The 24,761-nt window shown below is 36.5% G+C and overlaps 2 protein-coding genes across 2 annotated transcripts; both read right to left on the bottom strand.

The window, feature by feature from the left end:
- Positions 1–891: 891 nt before the first annotated feature.
- On the bottom strand, positions 892–9,894 carry Polr3D (RNA polymerase III subunit C53). Its single transcript, XM_019044862.2, has 9 exons — positions 9,501–9,894; positions 8,525–8,636; positions 7,921–8,037; positions 7,245–7,401; positions 6,264–6,323; positions 5,531–5,649; positions 4,437–4,625; positions 2,447–2,584; positions 892–1,104 (listed from the first exon to the last, which is right to left on the bottom strand). The coding sequence occupies exons 1-9, from the start codon at positions 9,668–9,670 to the stop codon at positions 976–978; spliced, it is 1,191 nt and encodes a 396-aa protein (XP_018900407.2). The 5' UTR covers positions 9,671–9,894; the 3' UTR covers positions 892–975.
- A 9,068-nt stretch (positions 9,895–18,962) lies between these two features.
- Positions 18,963–22,127, bottom strand: LOC109032542 (uncharacterized). Its single transcript, XM_019044722.2, has 2 exons — positions 21,469–22,127; positions 18,963–19,331 (listed from the first exon to the last, which is right to left on the bottom strand). The coding sequence occupies exons 1-2, from the start codon at positions 21,526–21,528 to the stop codon at positions 18,963–18,965; spliced, it is 429 nt and encodes a 142-aa protein (XP_018900267.2). The 5' UTR covers positions 21,529–22,127.
- Positions 22,128–24,761: the final 2,634 nt, after the last annotated feature.

The raw sequence follows: 24,761 nt of genomic DNA, 5'->3' as shown, positions 1-24,761 counted from the left end.
GAGATATGTTATTGCGGACTTACACTGTCAATTTCCCTTTTAGATTCACACTCACATTCATGAAAATAAATAAGTATATGTAATGACTGTTGATGTGACTACATCTAAACCTCAATAAAGAATTAACTTCTTCTTGGGACAAAATAATTAATTTAACCATTAATATCTCTCTTTTGATATAATAATTTAACATTAAAAGATGAAATGCCCCCCATTAATGAAATATGTATGTTGCAGGTAAAAGATACAGCCAGGTGAGTACTCTTTCTCAGTAAAACCGCATGAAAATCACAATGACCATGTCGAGTATGATATCCGCTCTTTATTTTAAATTTCTTTTATCCGCGGGCAGTTTTTCTTATCTTAGTCAACAGCTAACGGGTTCTCCCAGGAGAGAGAGAGAGAGAGAGAGATGTAAGGAAACCTAACTTAAATAAATAAAAGATCTTGCAGCCTTTCCCTCTGATATAGGATTTCAAACGTTTGCTTTCTCCTCATTACTTTGTTTAGAAAAAAAAAAAAAAAAAAAAAAAAAAAAAAAAAAAATTCAACTTGATTAAAATCATATGTAAGGAAACTTTGTGACAGTTTGCAGGACTGTTTTTTTTTTTTTTATTTAGGTAAAGGTTTTTTAATTTAGGTACATCTCTCTTCGTGCAAACTTGCTTACCAGCCATTAAGAGAAATTGCCAGTGAACACAAGAAATTTGAAAAAGCGTGATATATACTGCGAAGATTGCACACTTGGAGGAATTTCTGCCTTCAGTGATGTGCCCATCGTTGATTTCGGGCGATTTTATCCGTAGCAAGTCAATTCACTTGACTAAGTCTCTCAAAAGCATCAGACCCATTAGGGACAATACGTACAATATTCATAAAATGATTCAAAACTTGATGAAAAAGAAGTCGCTGTATTAACAAAAAACAATTAAAAAGAAGTAGCAGGGATAATATTTCTATGTTGGGAATTAACAATCATTTTTTTATGCTAGATTTGATCATATCCTCCCACTCAGGTGAAATTATGAGGCGGGAGCTAAGAGGTCCTAAATTAATTGTATCACCAGTTTTTGTGTCAGCATTCAATTCCAAAGAGACTAAATCCTGTAACAAAACAGAGAGGGTGAGGTTATAAGTTAGAATTTTCTTGAGTATTTTTTAATGCATTTTAATCAAGGATGAGTTGTAGCTCATCCTTGATTAACTCTGTAGAGTATAGAAATGTTGGACAAGAGTCGTCGAGCGGAGGCCACATGAGAAATCTCAATGAAGCTTCCAAGTTCCCTTTAGGATTGGAAATGAAAATTACGGAAAAATAAAAGTGATCTACAGATAGAAAAGCTTACAGAATTATTTGCAGTTACCCTGCGCACTTCTTCTCTTTCTTTCTTATTCTAATCTTGGTTTGCGTAGGATTATGTACATCAAAAATTAAAGTTTAGTAGTATTTTTCAGTAATATTTTTGCAGATTATCCATATGCTAAAGTAGCGCCTACATAAACGCGATACTTAATTTCAATTTTTCTTTTTAAAAACAAGTATTAATAGGCTTCATGGAAAAAACAGGAATGAACAGTAACTAATTTCAAATATGTTCAATGAACTTGTCGATTATCGAGTGTGAAACTGCAGACATGCGCATCTCAGTAGCTGTGTTTCAAAATCTTTGCTCCAATTTTATTTTTTAAAAGGAGACTCGACTAACATTACGGATTAAGATTTTCATGAATATTCTTCACACAGAGAGGAAAAGTCATCAAAGTTTCTGAGAAATGATGTATAATGTGTTCCCATGTGAAAGACGAAATAAAATAGATATTCCGCAAGGCTGCAAATCAAGATATACATTTTTGTAGTTTCATCATCGGTATGAGCCTTTGATAAACAGAGAGAAAAACTTTCCGGTTCAAACATTTTATATAATTAGATAAAAGTGTAAGGACACTTCCTCAATTTTCAAGTGAAACATCTACGCACTTTGTGACACCTAGGTCTACTTTAGGTACTAGGGTCATCCAGGTAGTAAGGTCCCCAATGAATCTTCTCACTAACCATTGATGCTAGAAAATAACCAGAAATACCACTGAATGTAGTAAACCCTCAGCTTAAATTTAAGCCCTCATCTTTTAAAATTGGATCACAGGAATGCTCGAGAAAGCAATTTCTTCCACTCTAACATCATTGCTTTCCTGAAGGTTCTCATGATCCAATTTTCATGAATGAGGACTTAAAATTAAAACTGAGAGGATATTGCATCCAATAGTATAGCTGGTTCTTTTCTAGCGTTAATGATTGACAAGTGAGAAAATCCATAGAAGACCTTTCTTTCTGGATGACCCTCGTACGAACAGTGTTCAAGGTCTTCTTTAAATGATTTAGTTACACAAACATCTTTTCTCAGGTGAAATAAGAGAGTATTTAAATTGGAAAAAGCCATGAACGTACCTGTTTAAAACCTACTTGACTACCAAGGTCGACAAGAAAGTTGCAACTTCCTAAATTGAGTTTGGCTTTACCAGATTTGAGTATTTGAATCTTGCCTATGCATCCAGGTTGCAGTTCCTTCAACGTGCACAGATTCGACTGTGAATGAAGAAAAAATATTGAATGCATTGCATGTATACATATTTACAAACAAAACAAGGTGCTGATGGAAAATTCTTCAAGGCAAAATAAAATTGAGATAAAAAAATTTGCTCTTTCGTACGATGAATTTCCAGACAACTGTGTTGAATATACATGATGAGGAAACAAGATGGAAACAAAACAAGGTTGAATACAGACATGCTCTACATATTAGTAAGAAAGAATATTAAAATTTCTGAGTAGGATCATTATATTTTTATTGGTGATGTTACTTGATTAGTGATGATTACTTTTTCTTACTACAGTTGGATACTAAATATGTATTTGCTTTCCTAGTCTTGGGAATTTTGTTCTGTTTGTTGGATTCCAGTTTAAAAATAAAACTCTGAAGAAACTCAAGCCCATTTTGTGAGATCCACAGACCCCCTTTTATGTTTCTTTGCATAATACATTTCAAATTGGATTTGTTTGACATTTTAATGAAATTTCCTGATGTTTTGCTCTAATAAATTGTCACTCATTACATTTTATACGCCAACATATTTGATGAATTGAATAAAATGTTTCATTTTTGCATGTAGTTTAAACTTGTTTGACGCACTCGGAATTTCCTGAGTCATGACCGATTTTCCTGATTTTTCATGATGACGTCAAATTTCCTGTTATTTTTCGGTTTTTACTGACAGTAGATACCCTAAGATAATTATTCTAAAATATTGACAATGCTGTTTTAGGAGTCAGGTGCAAAGACAGGGAGCTAAGAAAAAAATGAGATACATATTAGTTCTTTCAAGTCAAACTTAACTTTAAGGTGATTCGATGGACGCCATATTTTGTGTCAGAACGGCATGCGATATATCGCATCAATTGGTTCCATATTTTCAGCTACTCGTCATTTTTCTCCTATTTTGAGATCGCAATTTTGTTGTCAGGAGTCTAAAGCACTCACTTACCAATTTTAACAAAGAAATTCAACGTAATAAAGGCGTGGTTTTTTCAGAGAGAAAATATCGCATTCGAGTGCAGTTTCGATATCAGTATCGAATGCGATGTTTTCTCTCTGAAAAAACCACGCCTTTATTACGTTGAATTTCTTTGTTAAAATTGGTAAGTGAGTGCTTTAGACTCCTGACAACAGAAGTGCGATCTCAAAATAGGAGAAAAATGACGAGTAGCTGAAAATATGGAACCAATTGATGCGATATATCGCATGCCGTTCTGACACAAAATATGGCGTCCATCGAATCACCTTAAGTATGCTTAAAAAAAACATAAAAAACTGGACTCACTTTTCTTCTTCTTAAAATTCAACTTTAAAGTTCGCGTGTATCGCAGACCACAGTTTCATCTTGCATCTTCAACCGTAGTTTTTTCAAAATCACAATGTCACTTCATATTTTTATCAGAGCCAGCATGAGCTCAGCCATGAGGAATCGGTCAGCAATAGCTGAGGACTTATGATCAATTACCAGCAGAATGGCAAAAAGCTAGTTTCAAATTATTCACATTTTTATTTCTAATGACCACTGCTTAACATAGCAGTAATGCTGTGGAGGAACTGAGCTGGCTATACAGTATGTTTTCACTGAAGCTTAGAGCGAAATGCCCTTTCTAACTCAATCGTCGATTTTTTAGCTGCTAGCCTGTAATTGAAGCATTCAGCTGAGACGACAACAATCACAGATATTCATGGTACATTTACTCGAGTTTAACAACGTGTCCAATGTAGTTACTCCATGTGATAACCTTCAAATTGCATTAATGACATATTTCTTGCGTTGTCCTGCTTCCAGTTTGTGTGGCACAATCTGCACAACTAAAGTTACCAAAATAGTGAATAGAAAATTACCTTTGCCTCCTGCGCAGTGTTTGGTTTGGTGGACTGACTGGAATCGCTACTAGTGCTAGGCTCTGCTTTGAGGGGCTGTTTATCCTCAGTGCCTGGTTCTTTCTTTATCACGATAGGTTTTTCTTTATGTATCACAGAAGGAGTGTCTGCCTTGTCATCTAATAGGAGCCCGGGTAAATTGGTTGGTAACTGCAGGACAAGTCAATGATAGCAATGAGACATAAAATTAAAATCTGAAAGGACTGAACAGCTGTAGCAAAAGGGGTTTGAGGCACTAGAAAATAATTATTCTTCATTGAAAATAGACATAAATTATTACAATTGATTTAAAGGATCATGATCTCTTGAATCAATGTAAACACAGCTGACACGACTTAAAAGGCAGTGAAATGTGCATTCACAGCCTCAAAAGTTTGGGCCGTTGTACCTTCATGTCCTCATACAAGGATAGGGCGGACATTCAAAGTTGTCGATGCACAATTCATCTAGTTTAAGCTGGACTAGCCTCTTGTAAATTTAAGATCTTTCCATTTTCTTTCATTTGCAAGCTTTGATAATCATTTTAGCAGTTTCACGTGTGGTTTTATTAAAAGAAAAACAAAACTTCTTTGCTAAATGATATTCGGCTATTTCATTCATGCTGAAAGACTACATCGCTATGATATGCGTGCACACAAAAAATTGACAGGATAAACGACAATACAGCCATAAAGAGTTTTTGGGTGAGTTTCTTGGACTGCGATTTGGCATGGTGTATACTTAAGATTTACTTTCAAACAAAGAAATTAAAACTGTCAGCCAGGGTGTAAGTCGTAAAAAAGAACACTACATTGGATTCTCCTTTACAATACACGTAGAGTAAACACAGTTTTAAAGGTCAAAACTTACACTGGACTGTAGAACCAGCCAAGAAAAAGAAATGAAAAAATACATAGGAGTTCAAAAGTCATCATTTGCAAATGAGAATTATTTATAAAATTCCAGAAACAATTTTGAAAATACCTGCCTTTGAAAATATAAGTGAGGGTAAAAAAAAGGGGAAGTGAAACAAACTTTAAAAGTATACCAAAAACGTAATAGGTTGGAATACAGACCTGCAAAAATAACAATTGAGGTTTTGAATCAGATAAAAGTTCTTTGACATTGGTAAATTCTTTCCTTGGTTTATTTTCAGATTTAACTTTGACTTTTGGAGTACCGGGTTCAGCTTTAACTGAAAAAAATTGAAGAGAAATTATGAGAATACTAAATACAAAAAGAGAATTACAACATTCAATATGTGGTGCTTGAATAGATTTGTAACCAAATGAGCTTAGCAAGAGCTTATTAGAAAGCTGAAAATACGAGCTACCAGTTCCAGTAACTTTTCCTCCCATAACTTAAGGATGTAGTTTTCTCAAAATAAGCCAACTCTCAATTTTTTAAGGCCAGCTTTTGTAACATAAGAATTTTGCTGCTGTAAAAGTCATCAAAAACAAAGAAAATTTTTGCCTTTGAAAAGTCTGCCAGCAAATTTTGATTGTTTTTTAATGTTATTTCAGAGGTAAATAATGCACTTTCTTGCTCTTACGTTGATGAGCGTCACAAAACTATTTTGCATTCAATAATGACATTAGAGTAAAGTGTTTTGTGACATGAAATAAAGATAGTTATGGTCAGATCATGGTTTCAGGTCATCAGAACAAGCCAAATAATACGTGAAACACACATTGCCTACATTCAAACATTTGATTTTTAATCTGCAAAAACACTCAATTTTAAAAAAATTTGTTTCCTCACATCATGAATAGTCACAGATACACATTAGACTATGATGCAACAACTTACTTTTAACACCTGGAGCTATTTCTTCATCATCACAGATATCTTCTAAGGCATAATTTTCAGCTGAGTCAAAAAAGAAAACAAATATTATTATTTAAGAAAGAAAGAAAGAAATAGTAATGTTTAACATGAATTTGCTATGAAGGCATAATAATAATGATAAACTAACGAGGAGAGGTCACAATGAGCCAGCCTATCATTTTAATGATTTTGGTTTGAAATGAACGCTCATGTATAACTAAAATTTCCCCCAAACCCCTCTAAAGCTCCGTATTTTGGACAGAAAATATTGCACAGATTAGTGATTATACGTGGACACTACTGCGTGATTGGCCACTGGCTACCACACTTCAATAATGTTTAAAAGGTCAAAGGTTCAAAGCCAGCCACCACCAATTAGATGTGCTTGAATTTTTACAAAAATATCACATTTTTTTGTTCCTCTCTCATTCATTCTCCCCTTCTCTTCTCGGAAAATATGTTATCTAACGTTCATCGAAAAATCAATGGCATTCCTTATGAATTTTTTATTTTTTTGAAATGCACCAAATACACTTTAAATAAATATATTTTCACACTTCTCAAAAGAAAGAAAACAAAGAACATAAAATAAAATAAAATAAAATACACCAACAAGAACAAATTTTGTAAGTTTAGGTTTGGTGGGTGTTTGTACAATGTTAGCTGGAGGTTGTGCACTATGCGTAATCACAGCAGATAGCAGGAAATATAAATAGGCTGTGCTATTTCCATTTAGTTTGTATCCTAATGTCCTCGAAGCACTCGATAAAAAAATACTTCTGGCTCTTTCCAACGTAACGGCTTCAAAAAATTCCAAGAAATTTTCCAATCTTTTGCATTTTCATTTAAGTAGCCATAATTAGCTGGACAACAATATGATTATCTACTATAAAACAACTTGCAAACACCTAAAATAAATAACATGAACCTTTGTGGATGAGAATCTTTGAAAGGTCAACTTACATAATCGTAATGGTAAGCTAACAGGCTTCATGAAGGAATATTCATAGCCACCTTCATCTACGTCATCAATAAAATCATCATCTGGCAATCTTTCACCATGCTCTTTCCTTGATTTTGAAGTGCCTGAAGATCTATCTCTGGAACCTCTGCTATGACCCTTTAAAAAGTAAGTAGTTGGTTGAGAGTTGGGAAGAAACAAAGAATTAGTGACTGAATTTGTCAAATGCGCTTCATTTTGCAATTAGGAACTACTATTTCTAGCTCAGTTTCTTATTAGGAACAACGCACCTCCCATTTGTTTCCTTATGCACATGATTGCTTACTTACTGCTAACATGAATGAGTTAGAGATGCGTTTCTTGAATGAGTTTCTTACTGAAAAATAGATGCCAAATACACTTCGTCTTCTAAAAGTAAAGATTTATCATCATCAATAGTAAGCTGAGTGCAAAAAAATTATGTAGAGTGATTCACACATATTTTTTCATTTACACACCTTCCTCCTCTTCACATTTCCTCTCTATTTTTGGTGCTGAAAAAGCACAGGCTTTAAATCAATAGAACTGAAGCGTAAGAAAAGTTTGTGACAGTTTCCGAGATTATTTGTCATGGGATTACCTAGGTTTTTTAATTTAAATTTTTCTGCAATGTTACATAAAAAGAAAAAAACAACTAACCTGAGAAAAACTAGATTTTGTTACGGTTGATGTTCTAGGAACAGATTCGACATCACATGGTTTCATGTACTTGGCACCTTTCCTGTCACCCATTCCTTCCGAAAAAATTGACTTGGTCTGAAAACAAAACAGAGTAAAAAATGATTGTAGAAACAACTTCTCTGGGTATACGTAAAAAAAACAGAAACTGGAGATGGAAATTCCTTTCCAACTCAGTTTCAGTTTTAATCTATATACCTACTAAAATCAGGAATTAGCGCACTTCAGAATAAATGAAATTTAAAAAAATAAGACTATGTGGTGATTTTTCTTCCATTACTATCAAAAAAATTAAAAGCGAGTGAAAAAGTGTCCCTCAAACATCCAAAAATCCGAAGTTTACCTTTTTGTTCCTATTTAATGAACTGCCCCTAGAGGGATAACTGACCATAACTTTGGTGAAACATTTGATGCTACGAGTTAAAATCTCATCAAATCATCTAATACTAGCCGATTCTCAACATAGTTACTGATGTTTAGCTATTAAATTAAACGTACCTAAAGAAAGAGCGATGGGAGTCATATTGAAATTTACGAACAGAATGAGATAGGATGACAGAAATACCTGAACAAGATTGCTAGCTCCTCGACCCCTGCCGCGACCTCGACCACGCTGAGGTATACCATTCTGTTTTTTATCATTTTCTTTAGATGTTGAACTTGTCCCACCTTTTTCGCTGTAAAACAAAGAAATGCAACAAGATATAATGACACGATATTACTTTGGTACTGCGTTTGACCTGCAGAAATAAGAAATGGTTCATGCTTAACGAGTATCGCACTTTAACACACATAAAATGTTGGGAAACATTGAGAGCACCAATCAATAGTGCATTTTATTCATATCGACGGTGTAAGTTGGCAATCACATAACTCGGTTTGCGACATCGCAGACTTCCTGTCATACTTTATTTTTTAAACGGAAAACTACTCGACAAAAATTCTTTACTTAAAATTGCCATGATTTTTCTTCTCTGTGCGAGGAAAATTCTGCAAAAACTTCATGGAATCATGTCCATTTGTTCTCCATTATAAAAATAACATAGTTGCAGAGATTTTCAGACACCGCAAACGAGTTATGTGATTGCCGACTTGCACCGTCGATATCTATCTTACACATTGTGTCCTTTACCTCAGTGATTTTACCATATGATGCAATTGGTCATCGAAACTGATTTGAGAATTTGCCACCAAGGACTGACAAGATTTCATGATGAAGTTCGTGATATAAATGGTTTAAAACAGTAGGATACAATGTAAAAAATATTTAAACAACTTTATAGTGTAGATACGTGCAAGTTAAAGTATTTTATTGACAGTGGCGGGGAGAATTCTGAGAGCTGTGTGACGCTTCTGGGAACTTCTAAAAGCTCCAAAGCCATAAAAGTCACCGTATTCCTTGGAATCACATCGCAGCCCTTTTCATAGAAATTCATAATACTTCGAAGAAGATCTTGGGCAAGGTGTGTTATTCTATGATTACAGAAAAATTGATGACCAAGTATGGAAATAAAGGTACTCCGTGAGAGATGGATGCTTACTCATCTTGCTTTTTTCTTGTGACGTTCAGGTTTGGAACATATTTTTTCGCGTTGGGTTTGGCAGTAGGAAGTTTATATTTGTCTAGGTTCAGATCTCTGGCAGAGCGAAAGGAGGGCAACCGATGCACGTGCTTGCTTTCAGGTGCTGGAGTGTCCTCTTTCCCGGACATCCTGAATTTCTGACTGGACACTGAGCGAAGCTTATGGTAATTTCAACTCTTCCAGACAACTGAGAACATTCGCAAATTGAAACGAGAGCCCTGTATAAATAAATGGGACACAAAACAATCGCAAACTTGCACGAACTTGCTTCAAAAGGAATTTTCACGGAGCTTCCAACTTAGCACTTTGCAGATTCCACGAGTTTCAGTTGTCAACATAACCTGAAAACTTTGTAAACACGAAGCACGTAAACAAACCACTCAACTTCCATCGGTGTTTGAACGCAGAAAGTTTGCCGCCAAAAAAGTACCGCGTAATTTAAACTCGCGCAACTGTAATTTTTCAGCGCAAGTTCTGCGGTTAAATACCAGAACATAACAAAAAAAAAAAAAAAAAAAAAAAAAAAAAAAAAAACCGTAGCGGAAACCAAAGAAAGAATAGGTTGATGGTGTCTCATCACATCAAAATGACCGGAAATCAGACTTTTAATCCCTGAGATTTTCATTTTGATGCTTCAATTTGATCATTCTATAATGCAAATGAGTGTCTTAAGTGCGAGATCATTTTTCTGATAAGTTTTTGAGCACCTATTTTAAAGTACGAGGAAACAACGTTAGCGCTGAGCGCTACTGACCTTCAGTAGCGGTCACGCGGTGCGCCTTCAATTGCGTTTGATACTGTGCAATACTTCTAAGGTGGAATAGTTGCTCATAGCGCCTTCGACGGTTTCGCTTCGACTTGATGGCAGAGGATCAGGATTATCATTGCCGAAATAACACCCCGCGTGCGTAATTACACATTTACTCCTCAACGACGGTGAGATAAAAAACATTCATACCTCAATTAGCGACATTGCAAATTTTTCAGTGCTTATTGTATGAAAACAATAGAAAAGAGGACAAATGGCTTCGATTTGATTGCAAAAAAATCAGGATTACCTCTGAAACCTTAGTCTAGAGTGCGTGTTGCAGTGGCGTGGCGTGCTTTGCGATATATCGATTGTCATGTCATTTAAACCTATGGAAAAGTATCGATAAACAGGGTGTTCGGAGCAAACACCTTCACAATCGATTCTTTACTATAGGTTGAAATGGCAGAACAATCGATACATCGCAATTCACGCCACGCCCTGGCGCGCAGCTACACATTTCCTCGTCACCAACGATGAGATAAAAAAAGTTCATACCTCAATATGCGATCTTGTAAGTTTTCAGTGCCTGCTTTATAAGGGTATAAGAACACTTTAAAATCTGCCATGATTTTCCCAAGGTATGATGAAAATTTTTTCTTTTTAATGTTTCACCCAAGTTTATGCTCATGCTATCTTCAAAAATGGAAAAATAAGTATAAGTAGGAACTATGGACGAATAAAAGCGGATCCGAAATTTAAAATCCTCGAAGCAAGTAGGCCAGAAGAGTACAAAAAGCGCCATAACAAACGAATTGTAGCCTCATATCGTCGGATCAATACTGCCGTAAGCGAAGAGAGCAGTAAGTGTCAAATAATTTTCGAAATCTAGTTTCCTTCAAAATTCGTCAAATCTAGTTTAGATTAAATCACTGAAATAGCTACAACAGCAAAATTCATCTTAATTGTATAAAAATTAGACATATATGAAAGTCTTAAATGTTGAAAAAATACGTAGTTTCAGGCAAAACAGCCGTAAGTGACATTTATTCTCAAGTTAATTTCAAGTTTAAAGCAGCCCGATAAGACATCGAAGTGCGATATGTTCAGGCCCGGACTTAGGGCGTGTGCAGGGCGTGCGGCGCACACGGGCGCCAGCCTTTGGGAGGCGCCACGAAAGAAGAAGAGAGGGAAAAAAGGGGGGAAAAGGAAAAGGAAAAAAAGGGAAGAAAGGACAAGGGGAAAAAAGGAAAAGGAAAAAAAGGGAAGAAAGGACAAGGGGAAAAAAGGAAAAGGAAAAAAAGGGAAGAAATCACAAGGGGAAAAAAGGAAAAGGAAACAAGGTTGGGCAGTGAAAGGAAGGAAGAAGGGGGGAAATGGAAGGAAAAAGGAGGCAAGAAAAGTGAAAAGAGAGTCCGCGAGAAAGGGGGGGGGCATAAAAACCATAGACAAAATATAAAGAGAATTGCCGTCTAAAGGTAAATTTTCAGGACAAAAACTCCACCTGGTCCATAAACGGTCAGGCGCCCCTTGACCCTAAATTTGCGGCTGTACAGAAATACAAGAGTAGGCATGTAGTAAGGGGGCGCCATAAATCCATCGAACAGGAGCCGACATAGCATTTTAGGCCACGTCCGCCATCTTGGATTTGAGAATTTTTAAACATAGTAAAAATTCGAGTTTCCGGTCGAAAAATACCCTCAGACACCGAGTTTCAAAAAAATGCATCGAACAGGAGCCGACATAGCATTTTAGGCCACGTCCGCCATCTTGGAATTGAGAATTTTCAAAAATCGACTAAAAATTCGAGTTTCCCGTCGAAAAGTACCCCTGATCCCGCGGTTCTCAAAGCTCTAACGAACAGAAACGGAGGCTAGAACCGGGGCTCATTTTAGGCCACATCCAACATTTTGGAGTTGAGAATTTTAAAAAACTGACTAAAAATTCGAGTTTTCCGTTGAAAAATTCCGTGTGATACCGCGTTTTACAAGACTCGAACAAACAGAAACCGAGATAGCATTTTAGCCCACGTCCGCCATCTTGAATTTGAGAATTTTAAAAAATGGACTAAAAATTCGAGTTTCCCGTCGAAAAATACTTCCTGACACCGAATTTCAGAAAAATCCATCGAACAGGGACCGAGATAGCATTTTAAGCCATTTCGGATTTTCGAATTTTGAATTTTTGAATTTTGACAGATTTTGATTTAAAACGCGTGATCCCCAAAATCGAAGCTCAGATTCGGATTCCTCGTAAAAAATCGATGCGATTTCATGTATCATACCCTGACACCGAATTTCAGGAGAATCCATCGAACAGGAGCCGAGATGGCATTTTAAGCCACTTCAGTCATTTCGGATTTTTGAAGTTGAAAAATTTTACTTAAAACGCGTGATACCCAAAATCGAAGTTCAGATTCGGATTCCTCGTAAAAAATCGATGCGATTTCATGTATCATACCCTGACACCGAATTTCAGGAAAATCCATCGAACAGGAGCCGAGATGGCATTTTAAGCCACGTCAGTCATTTCAGATTTTCGAATTTGGAAAATTTGACTTAAAACGCGTGATACCCAAAATCGAAGTTCAGATTCGGATTCCTCGTTAAAAATTGATACAATTTCATGTATCATACCCGAGCATAGCGTGAAGGAAAGAGACGTAACGTAGACATACTGATTCGAGCATATGAATCCAACGTGGCAACATGGGTAGTGCTCAGTGGGTCAGCGGAGGAGGAAGAATAAGAATTTATCGTGAGAAATTCCTCGGGACGAAACCGAACGCGCGTGCGCTCCCGTTCGTTCACTCGGCGACCGGCGGCGGCGTAGTTCAAAGGGCAGTATGACAGAATCTATACGCGTCGTTAAACCTTTTTCCTTCACGCTATTTTAACATATGATACATGAAATCTCATCAATTTTTCACGAGGAATCCGAATCTGAGCTTAGATTTTGGATATTACGCGTTTTAATCTATTTAAAATCGTAAGAGAATTTACAGAATTGTCCTTGAAAATTGATCACACATTAGTGTTTTTTTACGTCATTAAACCTCTTTCCTTCACGCTATTCTAACATATGATGCATAAAATCTCATCAATTTTTCACGAGAAATCCGAATCTGAGCTTAGATTTTCGATATTACGCGTTTTAATCTATTTAAAATCGTAAGAGAATTTACAGAATTGTCCTTGAAAATTGATCACACATTAGTGTTTTTTTACGTCATTAAACCTCTTTCCTTCACGCTATTCTAACATATGATGCATGAAATCGCATCAATTTTTCACGAGGAATCCGAATCTGAGCTTAGATTTTGGATATTACGCGTTTTAATCTATTTAAAATCGTAGGAGAAATTACAGAATTGTCCTTGAAAATTGATCACACATTAGTGATTTTTTACCCCGTTTTTCTTCTACGTTCACGTAATGAAATTAGATCAACAGTTGACTCATCGACTAGTCTAGCCTAACCCCCCAGAATCGGTCTAAAGGGCGAACGATTTTATCAGATAAGATGTGCGGTCCTAGTTTCCGGGCAATTGCGGTTTGATGGAAGCTGCGATGAGGAGAAACGGAAGATATGCGAAACTCGGGCGGATATTAAGTGAGAAACCAGGTAGGGGAAAGGCTTTCTTCCCGAAAAGTTAGTGCTCGGGCCAACTTACATGGTCACTGGAGCATTGTATAGCAGGTTGTGGGAAACTATTTTTTTGCAGCAACAACCAATTGGATCGCATTTTGCAAAAAGGAACTAAGAGCATTTCAATGTTGCTGGGATTGTGCAACTTAGGTACATTCTTTGCAAAAAGTAAACTTTGCGACGGTAATTTTCGTCTTGAATTCATAGTTTATTGGGAGTAGAGGTGAAACTAGTTTAGATGATCGTTTATGTTTGCAAGGTTAGCGACATTGGAATGCTCTTGGATATGTTGCATGGTTAAGATATGCTATGTCTTTTCTTGTTGTGCTGACATGTAGTTTCAATAATCAGCTGGCAGGGAGCCAATGAAATCAGTGCTTTTAAGTAAAGTGCGGCCCTCTTCAGCCAATTTCTAACCTGAAAATGTGTTTGTTGTGTGACCAAAACGCAAACACAAAAGCATGCAGTAGATAACACTTAAGGTGATTCGATGGACGCCATATTTTGTGTCAGAACGGCATGCGATATATCGCATCAATTGGCTCCATATTTTCAGCTACTCGTCATTTTTCTCCTATTTTGAGATCGCAATTTTGTTGTCAGGAGTCTAAAGCACTCACTTACCAATTTTAACAAAGAAATTCAACGTAATAAAGGCGTGGTTTTTTCAGAGAGAAAATATCGCATTCGAGTGCAGTTTCGATATCAGTATCGAATGCGATGTTTTCTCTCTGAAAAAACCACGCCTTTATTACGTTGAATTTCTTTGTTAAAATTGGTAAGTGAGTGCTTTAGACTCCTGACAACAGAAGTGCGATCTCAAAATAGGAGAAAAATGACGAGTAGCTGAAAATATGGAACCAATTGATGCGATATATCGCATGCCGTTCTGACACAAAATATGGCGTCCATCGAATCACCTTAAGGCTGTCCTGCCTAACAATAACCTATCATAAATTAGAAAAAAAAAATACCCTTTTTATGTAATTGAAATAAAATCAGTCGATTTTTAATAATCCATGTACGATCTCTAGGAGTCTTTCGGATCGACGACTGGTGATAATTCGAGAAAGAACGGAGGCTTTCAATTAAATTTCCCGGCCAGATACTTCTGAGCCCGTTTTCTCCAAGCTTCATTTCTGCACTTACTGCTCTCTTCACTATCACGGCAGAATAGGACTCCACTCACAGTCAGTGACGAATCCGGTTTTACATACGACAGTGCTCCTTCAATTACGTTTGATACCGTGAAACACTTCTGTGGCGGAATAGTTGCTCATAGCGCCTGCGACAGTATCGCTTCGACTTGATGGCGGAAGATGACGATTGCCGCTGAAATTGCACCATAGTGCTTGCGCGGTTACACATTTCCTCTTCAACGACAGCGAGATAAAAAACATTCATACTTCAATTTGCAACGTTGCAAGTTTTTCATCCCCAAGTTACCTCAGTTGCAAGTTTTTGCAAGTTACCTACTCAGTGCGGGTAAAGAAAAAAGGACACTTCGAAATCTGCCGTGATTTTTTCGCGAGAAAGGCAACAAGGCATGAATTTAACGTCCTTTTCTGACCAGTTGCGTGGGTTCTCGGTGGGTCATTCGGAGAAAACGGCAAGTGAGTATTGTTAGTTAATATAGGAAGTGAAACACAAATCATCACACATTTTAAGTTGATTTTGGTGCAGTTCGCGGTATATTTAGGGCAGAAAGCAATGGAGAGACTGGGCAAGTGCGCACTCCTCCGATTGCGAAGTTACACTTCATCACTAGTTTTTTTTTACTAAATTCTTTAAGAAAACTCAAGACATTTTTTCTTGAAACTGTCAACCGAAGGCTAGGGTTATTTTATGTTTTACTTCCCGTAGTAACCAAACTTTTGTGTTAAAATTTCTCACTATGCAGGCATGGATGAAAAAGCTTGTTTGTCCAGTTGCATATATAGGCGTCAATACTTACAATGCTTTTTAACTTTCTAGGATTGACATTATAAGAATTTTCATGGGTGACAAAATAAAGTTGGAAATGAGAACTCAGAATTCCGTGCTTCAAATGGTCATCAGCAGAAATCGGCAAAATTGAATTTATTAGAGGCTTACTAATTGCTCATACCTCAGCGAGTTTAATAATAAACTTGTTGAGGTATGAGAATAGTAAACTCAGCAATAAAATGATAAAATCTGTCCAAACAACAACTCTCTACGTTAAATGTCAACTGAGATATCGCACTTTGAAAAATTCGGTTTATAACGTCTTCCACCGCGGTAGTGACACTTCGTCGCCCTCACGACGAAGAGGCGTATCAAGATTCTGACTACTTTTCAGGAGAGCGAAAATAAGATTTTGAAGAACTTAATTCCTTCGCCGCTACGTCCCTAATTAACGTATCTGATTTTTTTTTTCGCATTCAGCGCCGGAAAAAGATCAGGATTTTAAATATCACATTGAATTTGTAAAATTATGTCTAGCAGCCCTGATATCATTGAAATATTAGAAAAGGGTCCTGATACGCCCGTTGGCGAAACACTGAATTCGGCACCTCCGCTGCTCCGCCGCGTCCTCTCGGCGGGCGTATCATCTTGTTGCGCTATATCTTCCCCTACTTCATTCCTTACTCGTTAGTTCTTTCACTTAATTTCTTTTCTTTGAGTTTGATTTTTCTTCCGCGATTTTTCTAGGTGGTCAGTTCTGTATATTTACTATGGTTTAAGGTACATCCTTTTTGAGATTTCTAAAAGGTTATGAAAATGAAAAATATCAAGAGAGCGCATATTCAATCAGAATTTTCAAAAGCAGTGTCTTATTAATACGACTCTAAAGGAATCTATACTGAAGTAATAAACATAAGAGTATATATTTTATGTCCTTCTTGATAGTTTGACATACTTTAATTTACAGCTGTTTAAGTTAAAACAATGCCTTGATAATAAAATTTAAGAAGAAAAAGAGGTTTAAATTCAAAGAGATGTGCCAATATTTCAATTTCAGGGCAGACTATGACATTTCATTTTAAAAGATAAAGTAAAATAATTTTTTTCATTCGCCAAAGACGAAATAATGTTAACTGTTAAAATTGACTGCATTAGGATGCTTAATTGTATTTCTGACACGACGAGTCATATTTCATTAACTGCATTTACTTTTGATCAATAAGAGCTCGCAACTTGAAGTGTTTAAAAATAATGTTTTCCTTGCCACTCCAAATGTATTTTTGTCATCCTTAATCACTGAAAATTAATAATCTTACCAAAAGCTTTGATATGTTGAATATTGAAATCTCATTATCTGAACAAAACGGCGGAAAGATTTTTTCTTTTATTCAATTGAAAACACTTCATTTTGCTTACTCTTGATGGCCAGGTGGTAAAAGCTGTGTCTGGACAATTAGAACAATGAAGTTAAATATGAATAATGAATGTCTATTTAAACGATAAAGCAAGAGAATGCCTGAAAAATCAAAAAATCAAACATCGATAGTAGTCGATTGTAATTACTACACTCATTATAATTGTAGGTGAAAGACAAAAAAAACCGAACATGATTACATTTGATACGTCGTCAAAAGAAAACAATTAGAGCTAACCAAGTGTTTATTGGCATGTAAATAGAAACTGAAAAAATCTTGACCTAGTTGAGAATCTTTTGACATTTACCGTCTATACACCCCCGGACAATTTAGATCTTTTCCCAGAATATCCTGTCAAACCAAAATTAAGAGGCGAAAAGCCATCGAAATCAAAGAATCCCGACTGACAATACGAATGTTTACCGAAACACCCGACAAATTAGGTTTCCTGACCAATAACAATAAAGAGCTCTTTAGGCTGTAGCATTAAAACACGCCGACAAATATAAAAAATACCGCCAGATTGGTCTAAAATCTATAGCAGGAATAACAAAATACTGAAACAATAACTGAGAAACACACCCGATCAGTGAGTGACGGGCATATTGTGTCGCGCGAACCGAAAGGGTCTGATTTTCGAGGACGTATCATTGAGGAGAGGTCAGGTAGTCGCGTTTGCTTTATGATGCGCCCGTTCGCCGTACCCAGAAAAGGTCTTTCTTATGTTACGCCTATTTGTTTTTCCTCAATAACTCGGTTAATATTGAGAGTTGAGCTTTCAAACAAGACTCAATGGAAAAAGGAGCTTGAGGTGAAGAAGGATCCATTCATAACTCAAAATGTCCAATTTTGATGATACGCCCCTTCGTCGTGAGGGCGACGACTTATAGTTTCTTCAACCTTATTTTCAGTAGTCAGGGAAACACACATTTTCTCTGGTTACTCAATGTGTAACTCGGATGAAAGCAAGGTGGATGATAACAAGGGTACCATTACCGTGGGTGGATGATGTCATAAACCCAATTTTTCAAAGGGCAATATATCTCAATTAATTAATATTGAACGTAGAAAATTGCTGTTTGGACGGATCTTAATATTTTTAGCTAATCGACAAGAATCAAACATCAAAACACGATTCTGAGACTAGCGAAAATAACCCATTAAAAGTCGGAAACAAAGACAGATGAAATCCAGGAGTTTTATAAGGAGTGAATATAATTGCGGAAATTCAAATATGATTTATTCAATATCTTAATACAAAACAAACGGAAAAAATAGATATACATCGGTTTCAGAAATAGTAAATAATACTTCCCAAAAAATTAATTTTACAGCGGAGGAAATCCGTCCTTTCTAGAGTTCATAAGCTTCACGCAGTGAAAGTTGCAATGGAGGAGCTTCTGGCCGCCGCACAGTGGTTCGACTCAATTAGAGGTCCGACACGAAATTTTCGACTTGAAATGCTAATTTTGATGTTTATTTCGTCAAATTTTAAATTTTACGGGTGTATATTTTACGAGAAAATCAATGGGACCAAGTTTAAGGCCTCAAAATTTTGTGAAAACGGAGTTATGAGCTTTTAAAGTTTCCAAATTTTGTCCGACCTCTCGCATTTACTCGATCCACTGAGCGCGGCTGACGTACTCCTGCTGCAGCGAATATTACTGAGCATGACATAGGTTTTTACTTTGGTTTACCTGCATTACCTGGGTCTGCGCTACCTGAGCCACCTGTTCCTGCTAATTTATCTATGCACTGTTTTATTGGTATTTTCTCCTTTGTGTTGGTTTCTTTGAGAACCCACCCCTTTAATGGGTTCCCAGCGCACGTGTAGGTTCTCGACTGGGGGGTATTTGCGGTTGATGCCTCAGGTCTGTAACACAGAACGTTGTCCAAGTGCCCGCACTTTTTATCCGCTACACGCTTGTACTGGTCTGTTTTCGCCAATTCCTTGTAATCCTTGTACAATTTCTGACACCTTTGGTGCGATTCTGGACTTGCACCAGGACATACCGAGGGTAAACGATCCTGCAAGTCCTTAAGCGTTACCGCCTGTAGAACAAGAGATAAATCAGTATTGTCTATCAATTTATATTCGGAGTATTTAAGGTGATTCGACGGACGCCATTTTTTCTGCCGAAAACAAGTTAACGTAATTCCTGGAAAACTTCCATGATTTTTTTTTCTGTTAGCAAAATATTCTGTATCAATTTAAGCTAAAGTTGGATTGTTTTTCCCTTAAAAAAAAAATGAATAAATAAATAAGTAAAATGGGAGCAAAAATGTTGAAGCACTGCAATGGAGGAAGGTGGTCTCGCACTTTGCCCATTTGCGTACTTCCACTTGTTCCTTTAAGGTGATTCGACGGACGTTAGTTTTTGTGTCAGAGCGACGTGCGAAATATCGTATCGATTTGTTCCATAATTTCAGCTTCTTGTCATTTTTTTCGAATTTTGAGATCGCTCTGCTGTTATCATGAGACTAAAGAATTCATGTGCACCTTTTGACAAACAAATTCAACACGATAAAGGCAGGGGTTTTTCAAAGGAAAAATATCGCATTCGAGTGCAGTTTTGACATCAGTATCGAGTGCGATATTTTTCCTCTAAAAAACCCTACCTTTATTACGTTGAATTTCTTTGTCAAATTTCGTACATAAATTCTTTAGTCCCATGACAACAGAAGTGCGATCTCAAAATTCGAAAAAAATGACAAGTAGCTAAAATTATTGAACGAATCGATGCGATATATCGCACGTCGCTCTGACACAAAAAATGGCGTCCGTCGAATCACCTTAAAGGGACAGTGGAAGTATGCCAATGGGCAAAGTGCGAGACCACATTTCTTCATTGCGGTGCCTCAAAAATTTTGCTCCTATTTTATTTTTTATTTTTTATTTTTTTATTTTTTTAAGGAGAGACAATCCAACTTCAGCTTGACATGATACAGAATATTTTGCTAACAGAAATGAAAAATCAAGAAAGTTTGCCAGAAATTACGTTGACTTGTTTTCGGCAGAAAAAAAAAGTATGACAGAAAGTCTTTGAACATCGCAAACGGATATACGTGGATATGTACAATGCACAATGGTCATAGATGTATTCTCCAGATTTGTATCTAATGAACTACCAATGAAGGAACAATTAAAGCATTCTCTAAATATTAACTCCTTAAAATATCACGTATAGCACGACTTGCACAACAATAAGTATTGAAATCAACTTTCAACCAAGATAATAAAGTTCGTTGAGCTCTGGGTACGAAAAACTTAAATCCCTTGCTCACAAGAAAAACCAGAGTGTACGTAAGTCAAATCGCGCGTAAAACGATTTTGGCAGGTCTCTGAATTAAGCAGTGTCCCCCTTCCTCCCCTTCATGAGTTTTTAGAAGTGTAAACACCATGCAACAGCCGAGCCAAAGCGCCGGAATTGATGTTGACACATTTTTACGCCGCAGAAGTTGTTACGGTAATGTACAGCGTTTACGATTTGACTTGAGGAGTTTATTGTTATCTTATGAGCGGGAAGTTTTAATTTTTGCATCAAAATAGTTCATTATCGTGATTAAGTTGCTTGATGAGGAAACCTATATTATAATCATTAAGTTCGCACCGTGTCAAGTGGTCCAATGAATGTTACACTTTTGAAATACGATTTATCTTAACAAACAGTAATGGAAAATGAGAGGAGCATCTTGTACAAGTATATAATTTACGTTACTTTTTCCTCTCATTTTCTCAATTTTTTCCTCTTGGTTTCTACGAATCGCATTCTTATAGGTAACTTAAAAGAATACCGATAGTCAAGGTGCGAAACCACATACCTCCATCGCGGCGTTTCAAAATGTCTCTTCTGATTTTATTTTTTCGAATTTTAAAAGCAACTTTTATGACTTGCAAACACGGAATATTCTGCCAAAAGAGTCGAGAAATCAAGGAAGTTTAAAAAAAATTACGTCCAGTAGCTTTCCAAAGAGAAAGTGAAGCATAATAGGGAGTCTGCAGCGTCACAAGTGGAGGAAGGTGCTTTCGCAAATTGGCCATCGGTAAGTTTCTGAAATAAAATTATTGACTGGAGTTTTTAAGACGGCTTCACCGCCACTCAAAAACGCAAAAGATAATCTCAAAATGTGTTACAAGATTCCTTGATTATATCTCACCGGTAAAATATTTCTACCAGGGTATACTTACCGATACGACGTGCAAGAGCATGAGTGATGAGGCCACAAAAATACACGATTTGAGGTACATCTTGAGCGCAAAGTAGTCGACTCTGAGGCGAGGAGCACAAGGTATGATTCTATATTACTAATGAACTATAATACATGTACGCTCGAATTTATATCATCGCCAGGTTATTGATTTTGATGATGAATCGATCAAATTTTGGGAAAGTCAATAATGTTGGAATGTTAAAGTAAAGTAGGTGAAGGTATTGGAATATTTTTAAAATTTAAAGCGCGCAGTTTCTTCCAAAAAAAGAGCGACATGGATAACGCACACGCTTGTTGACAAAATATAGGGTGTGTCAAAATTTTGTAGTAGTAAGTTAGTAACATCGCAGAACTTCTTTCTTCATTTACTCAGGTAAGGTTGTAATTTGTTGGTTTTGGGATAAAATTGCATAGATACCTATTTTTTTACCTGATATTTTATTAAAAGAAAAATAAAAAAAACAGCTCCCCCCACCCCCAATTGATCAACCTGTTTTGATGAGCTCATATTCCAATCATTTTAGCACAGCATGTGCAATTTTTTCCGGGAGATCTTAACGCAGAAACGTGAATGACGAGGCTACTACCCTCTCAATATTCCGCAAAAACGTTTTTTTTTCCATTAAATAAAAACGCAAGCCCGTATCACCGACTAAAAATTTACATCATAGTCACAGTTTAATTTTCATTTTCAGAGGGAATAACCCTCGGATTTCTCCACTTTTCCACGATCAAGTTTTCTCAAAAATTCTTCTCACGTGCGAGAATCGGGAATTTTTCATCACCCTGTATAATATGAGTGTTAATTATTTTTTCGGTAAACGTATGCCATTAATGTATTTTTTACTCTCCTCTTCTCGTTTTGAAAATGTCGTTGTCCTCACACGTGACAACGATCTAATCAAACACTATTCGCCGGATAATTGTTTTCTTAGTTTAAATCCATCTATCACACACATGGAGACACAATTTTAACCAGCCAGACGCGCATCAGATGTTTTAAAAAAATGTCAGGGGATTTCGCTCATGAATATTTACTCTCAAAACCGAGCGTACTCTCATCGACTCCAGTGGTGTGGCGTGCTTTGCGATGTATCGATTGATCTGTCATTTGAACCAATGGAAAAGGATCGATTAATAGGTTGCTCGCAGCGAACACCTTCATAATCGATTCTTCACCACGGACTCAAATGGGGAAATATCGATAATCGATCATTCGCACCACGCCACTGATCGACTCATGTCAGTTTATTTCTATTAGGCTTTTTATACACTATCGGCTCAACGCTCGTATTCAAATAACTCAGCTGCTCAAATAGTAAAAAAGTAGGTCTAGGTTTTCATCCCATGATCACAGAGTTAAATAAAAACTTAGAGTATTTATTTTGCCGACCCATCCCCAAAAATCTGCGCGTTTTGGAACGAGGTAAAAAGAAAGTCAAGAGGTGTGCAAATACAAAAATAACAGGCATACGAATCTATGTCACTATGAATTTTTCTTCTGTTCGAAAGGACGTTTACATAGATTTTATCATGCGTGAACCTTATCAAAAGGTCAGTCAATAGTACGCAGATCACACTAAATCAATAATAATCCGATAGAGGATCTTCATTGGTTTTAGTGACTGACTTGCAGGGTCGCTCTGGAGTTTAAAAAATTGTCGTTCAAAAAAATTATCGGCTCATCAGTCCTCTACGATAATTTTTAAAAGACAGTATCAGATCAGCAACTGCCAACTGCAGCACAGGTACAGCGAAAAATATTTTAGGCAATGAATTTATGCTCTTAAATTCTTCTAAACATAAGGAGAGAGAATTGAAGGTTAAAATTATAGGAATCCTAAGGAGGTTTACAGCTTTAATGAAACTCCCGATTACACTGTTACTACGAGCATAAGAGTGTTTAAGAAAATACTGCTAGAAAAATTCTTCTCCCTTACAGTTAATGAATAACTCAGAGAAGAGGTTCAAGTTAACCCGTTTCAATCGATTCTTGTCGATCTGTTACTATCTCGAATCACCCGTTTCGTAAAAAGCTCTTATTAGTGTGTGTCTAAAGTGAGCGTAGCATTTCATTTTGATACCAATATACGATCTCGCAGGAGCTCGCATGGCCTAAACTAAAAATTGAAGGTGAACTGATACGACGTTCATATAATTTAGTTCTCATTGGTGAAAAGCTAGTCGATGGTAAAATTCTCAAACCACGTGTCTCAGTTTGTGACGCTGCACACTTCCTGTCATGCTTTATTTTTCAAACGGAGAACTACATCAACGTCGATTCTTAAAAACTACCTTGGTTTTTCCTCTCTGCAGGAAGCAAATCTCAAAAACTTTATGAAATGACGTTGATTTGTCCTCCTTTAAAAAAGCAAAGCGGAAGTGGAGCTTTTTAGACTAGCGAACAAGGTACATGGTTTTGGAGTTTCACCATCGTACCTATTTTATTTTCTAATTTTATCTTTCTCTTATCTTCTTTCTCTTTCTCGTATCTTCGTCTCCTTTCTCATTTTTTCTTCCATCCCTTTTACAGTCTCTTTTCTTCACCTTCAAATTAAAAAATTATGCTGTTAACTGGGCCTGCGGATTTAATGCTATACCGACGGTGAAACCACCAGAGACCAGACCACGTAGGTATCTCAGTTTGCGACGTTGCAGATTTTCTGTCATACTTTATTTTTCAATCGGGATACTACTTAACGTCAATTCTCGTGAAATTCCAAGATTTTTCTTCTCCACGCGACGAAAACTAGATGAAAACTTTAGGGAATAAAATAGATTTGTTCTCTTTAATAAAATAAAATAAGAGCGGATATCTGTAAACTCTGCAAACGACGTATGTGGTTTAGGTGTTTCACCGTGGATACGCACGGCACGTGCGGGTGGGGTCGAGTAGGTTACCTGCATCGCGTGGAATTCAATTCTAGATCCTTGTTCATGGAACAAGAAATATTTTTTAGTGGCATTGATCAGAATTTTCAATTGTTTACCTGACGTAGAAGGAGGAAGAAAATTAATTGAAATATTTTTAGGAGAGAAGTATAATCAGTTTTATGCGGTAGATGTAAGAATTGATTTATTTTATATGTTTGTGTATTTATTTATTGATTTTTTATCATATGTTTTTAGTTCCTCTTCTTGATTTGGAAGATTATGAGGCGATGAAATTGATCGGGTTTCAACTCGAAACAATTATAAAAAAACCACATCCACGGACTTCATGATAGTTGTTTCTTCGAAGAACGATTATAAATGAGGAAACAAAATCTG

Source organism: Bemisia tabaci, chromosome 8, assembly GCF_918797505.1.
Source record: "Bemisia tabaci chromosome 8, PGI_BMITA_v3".
In the NCBI taxonomy this organism is placed as follows: domain Eukaryota; kingdom Metazoa; phylum Arthropoda; class Insecta; order Hemiptera; family Aleyrodidae; genus Bemisia; species Bemisia tabaci.
The sequence above is the reverse complement of the archived record's forward strand: the minus strand, read 5'-3'. Positions and strand labels throughout refer to the sequence as shown.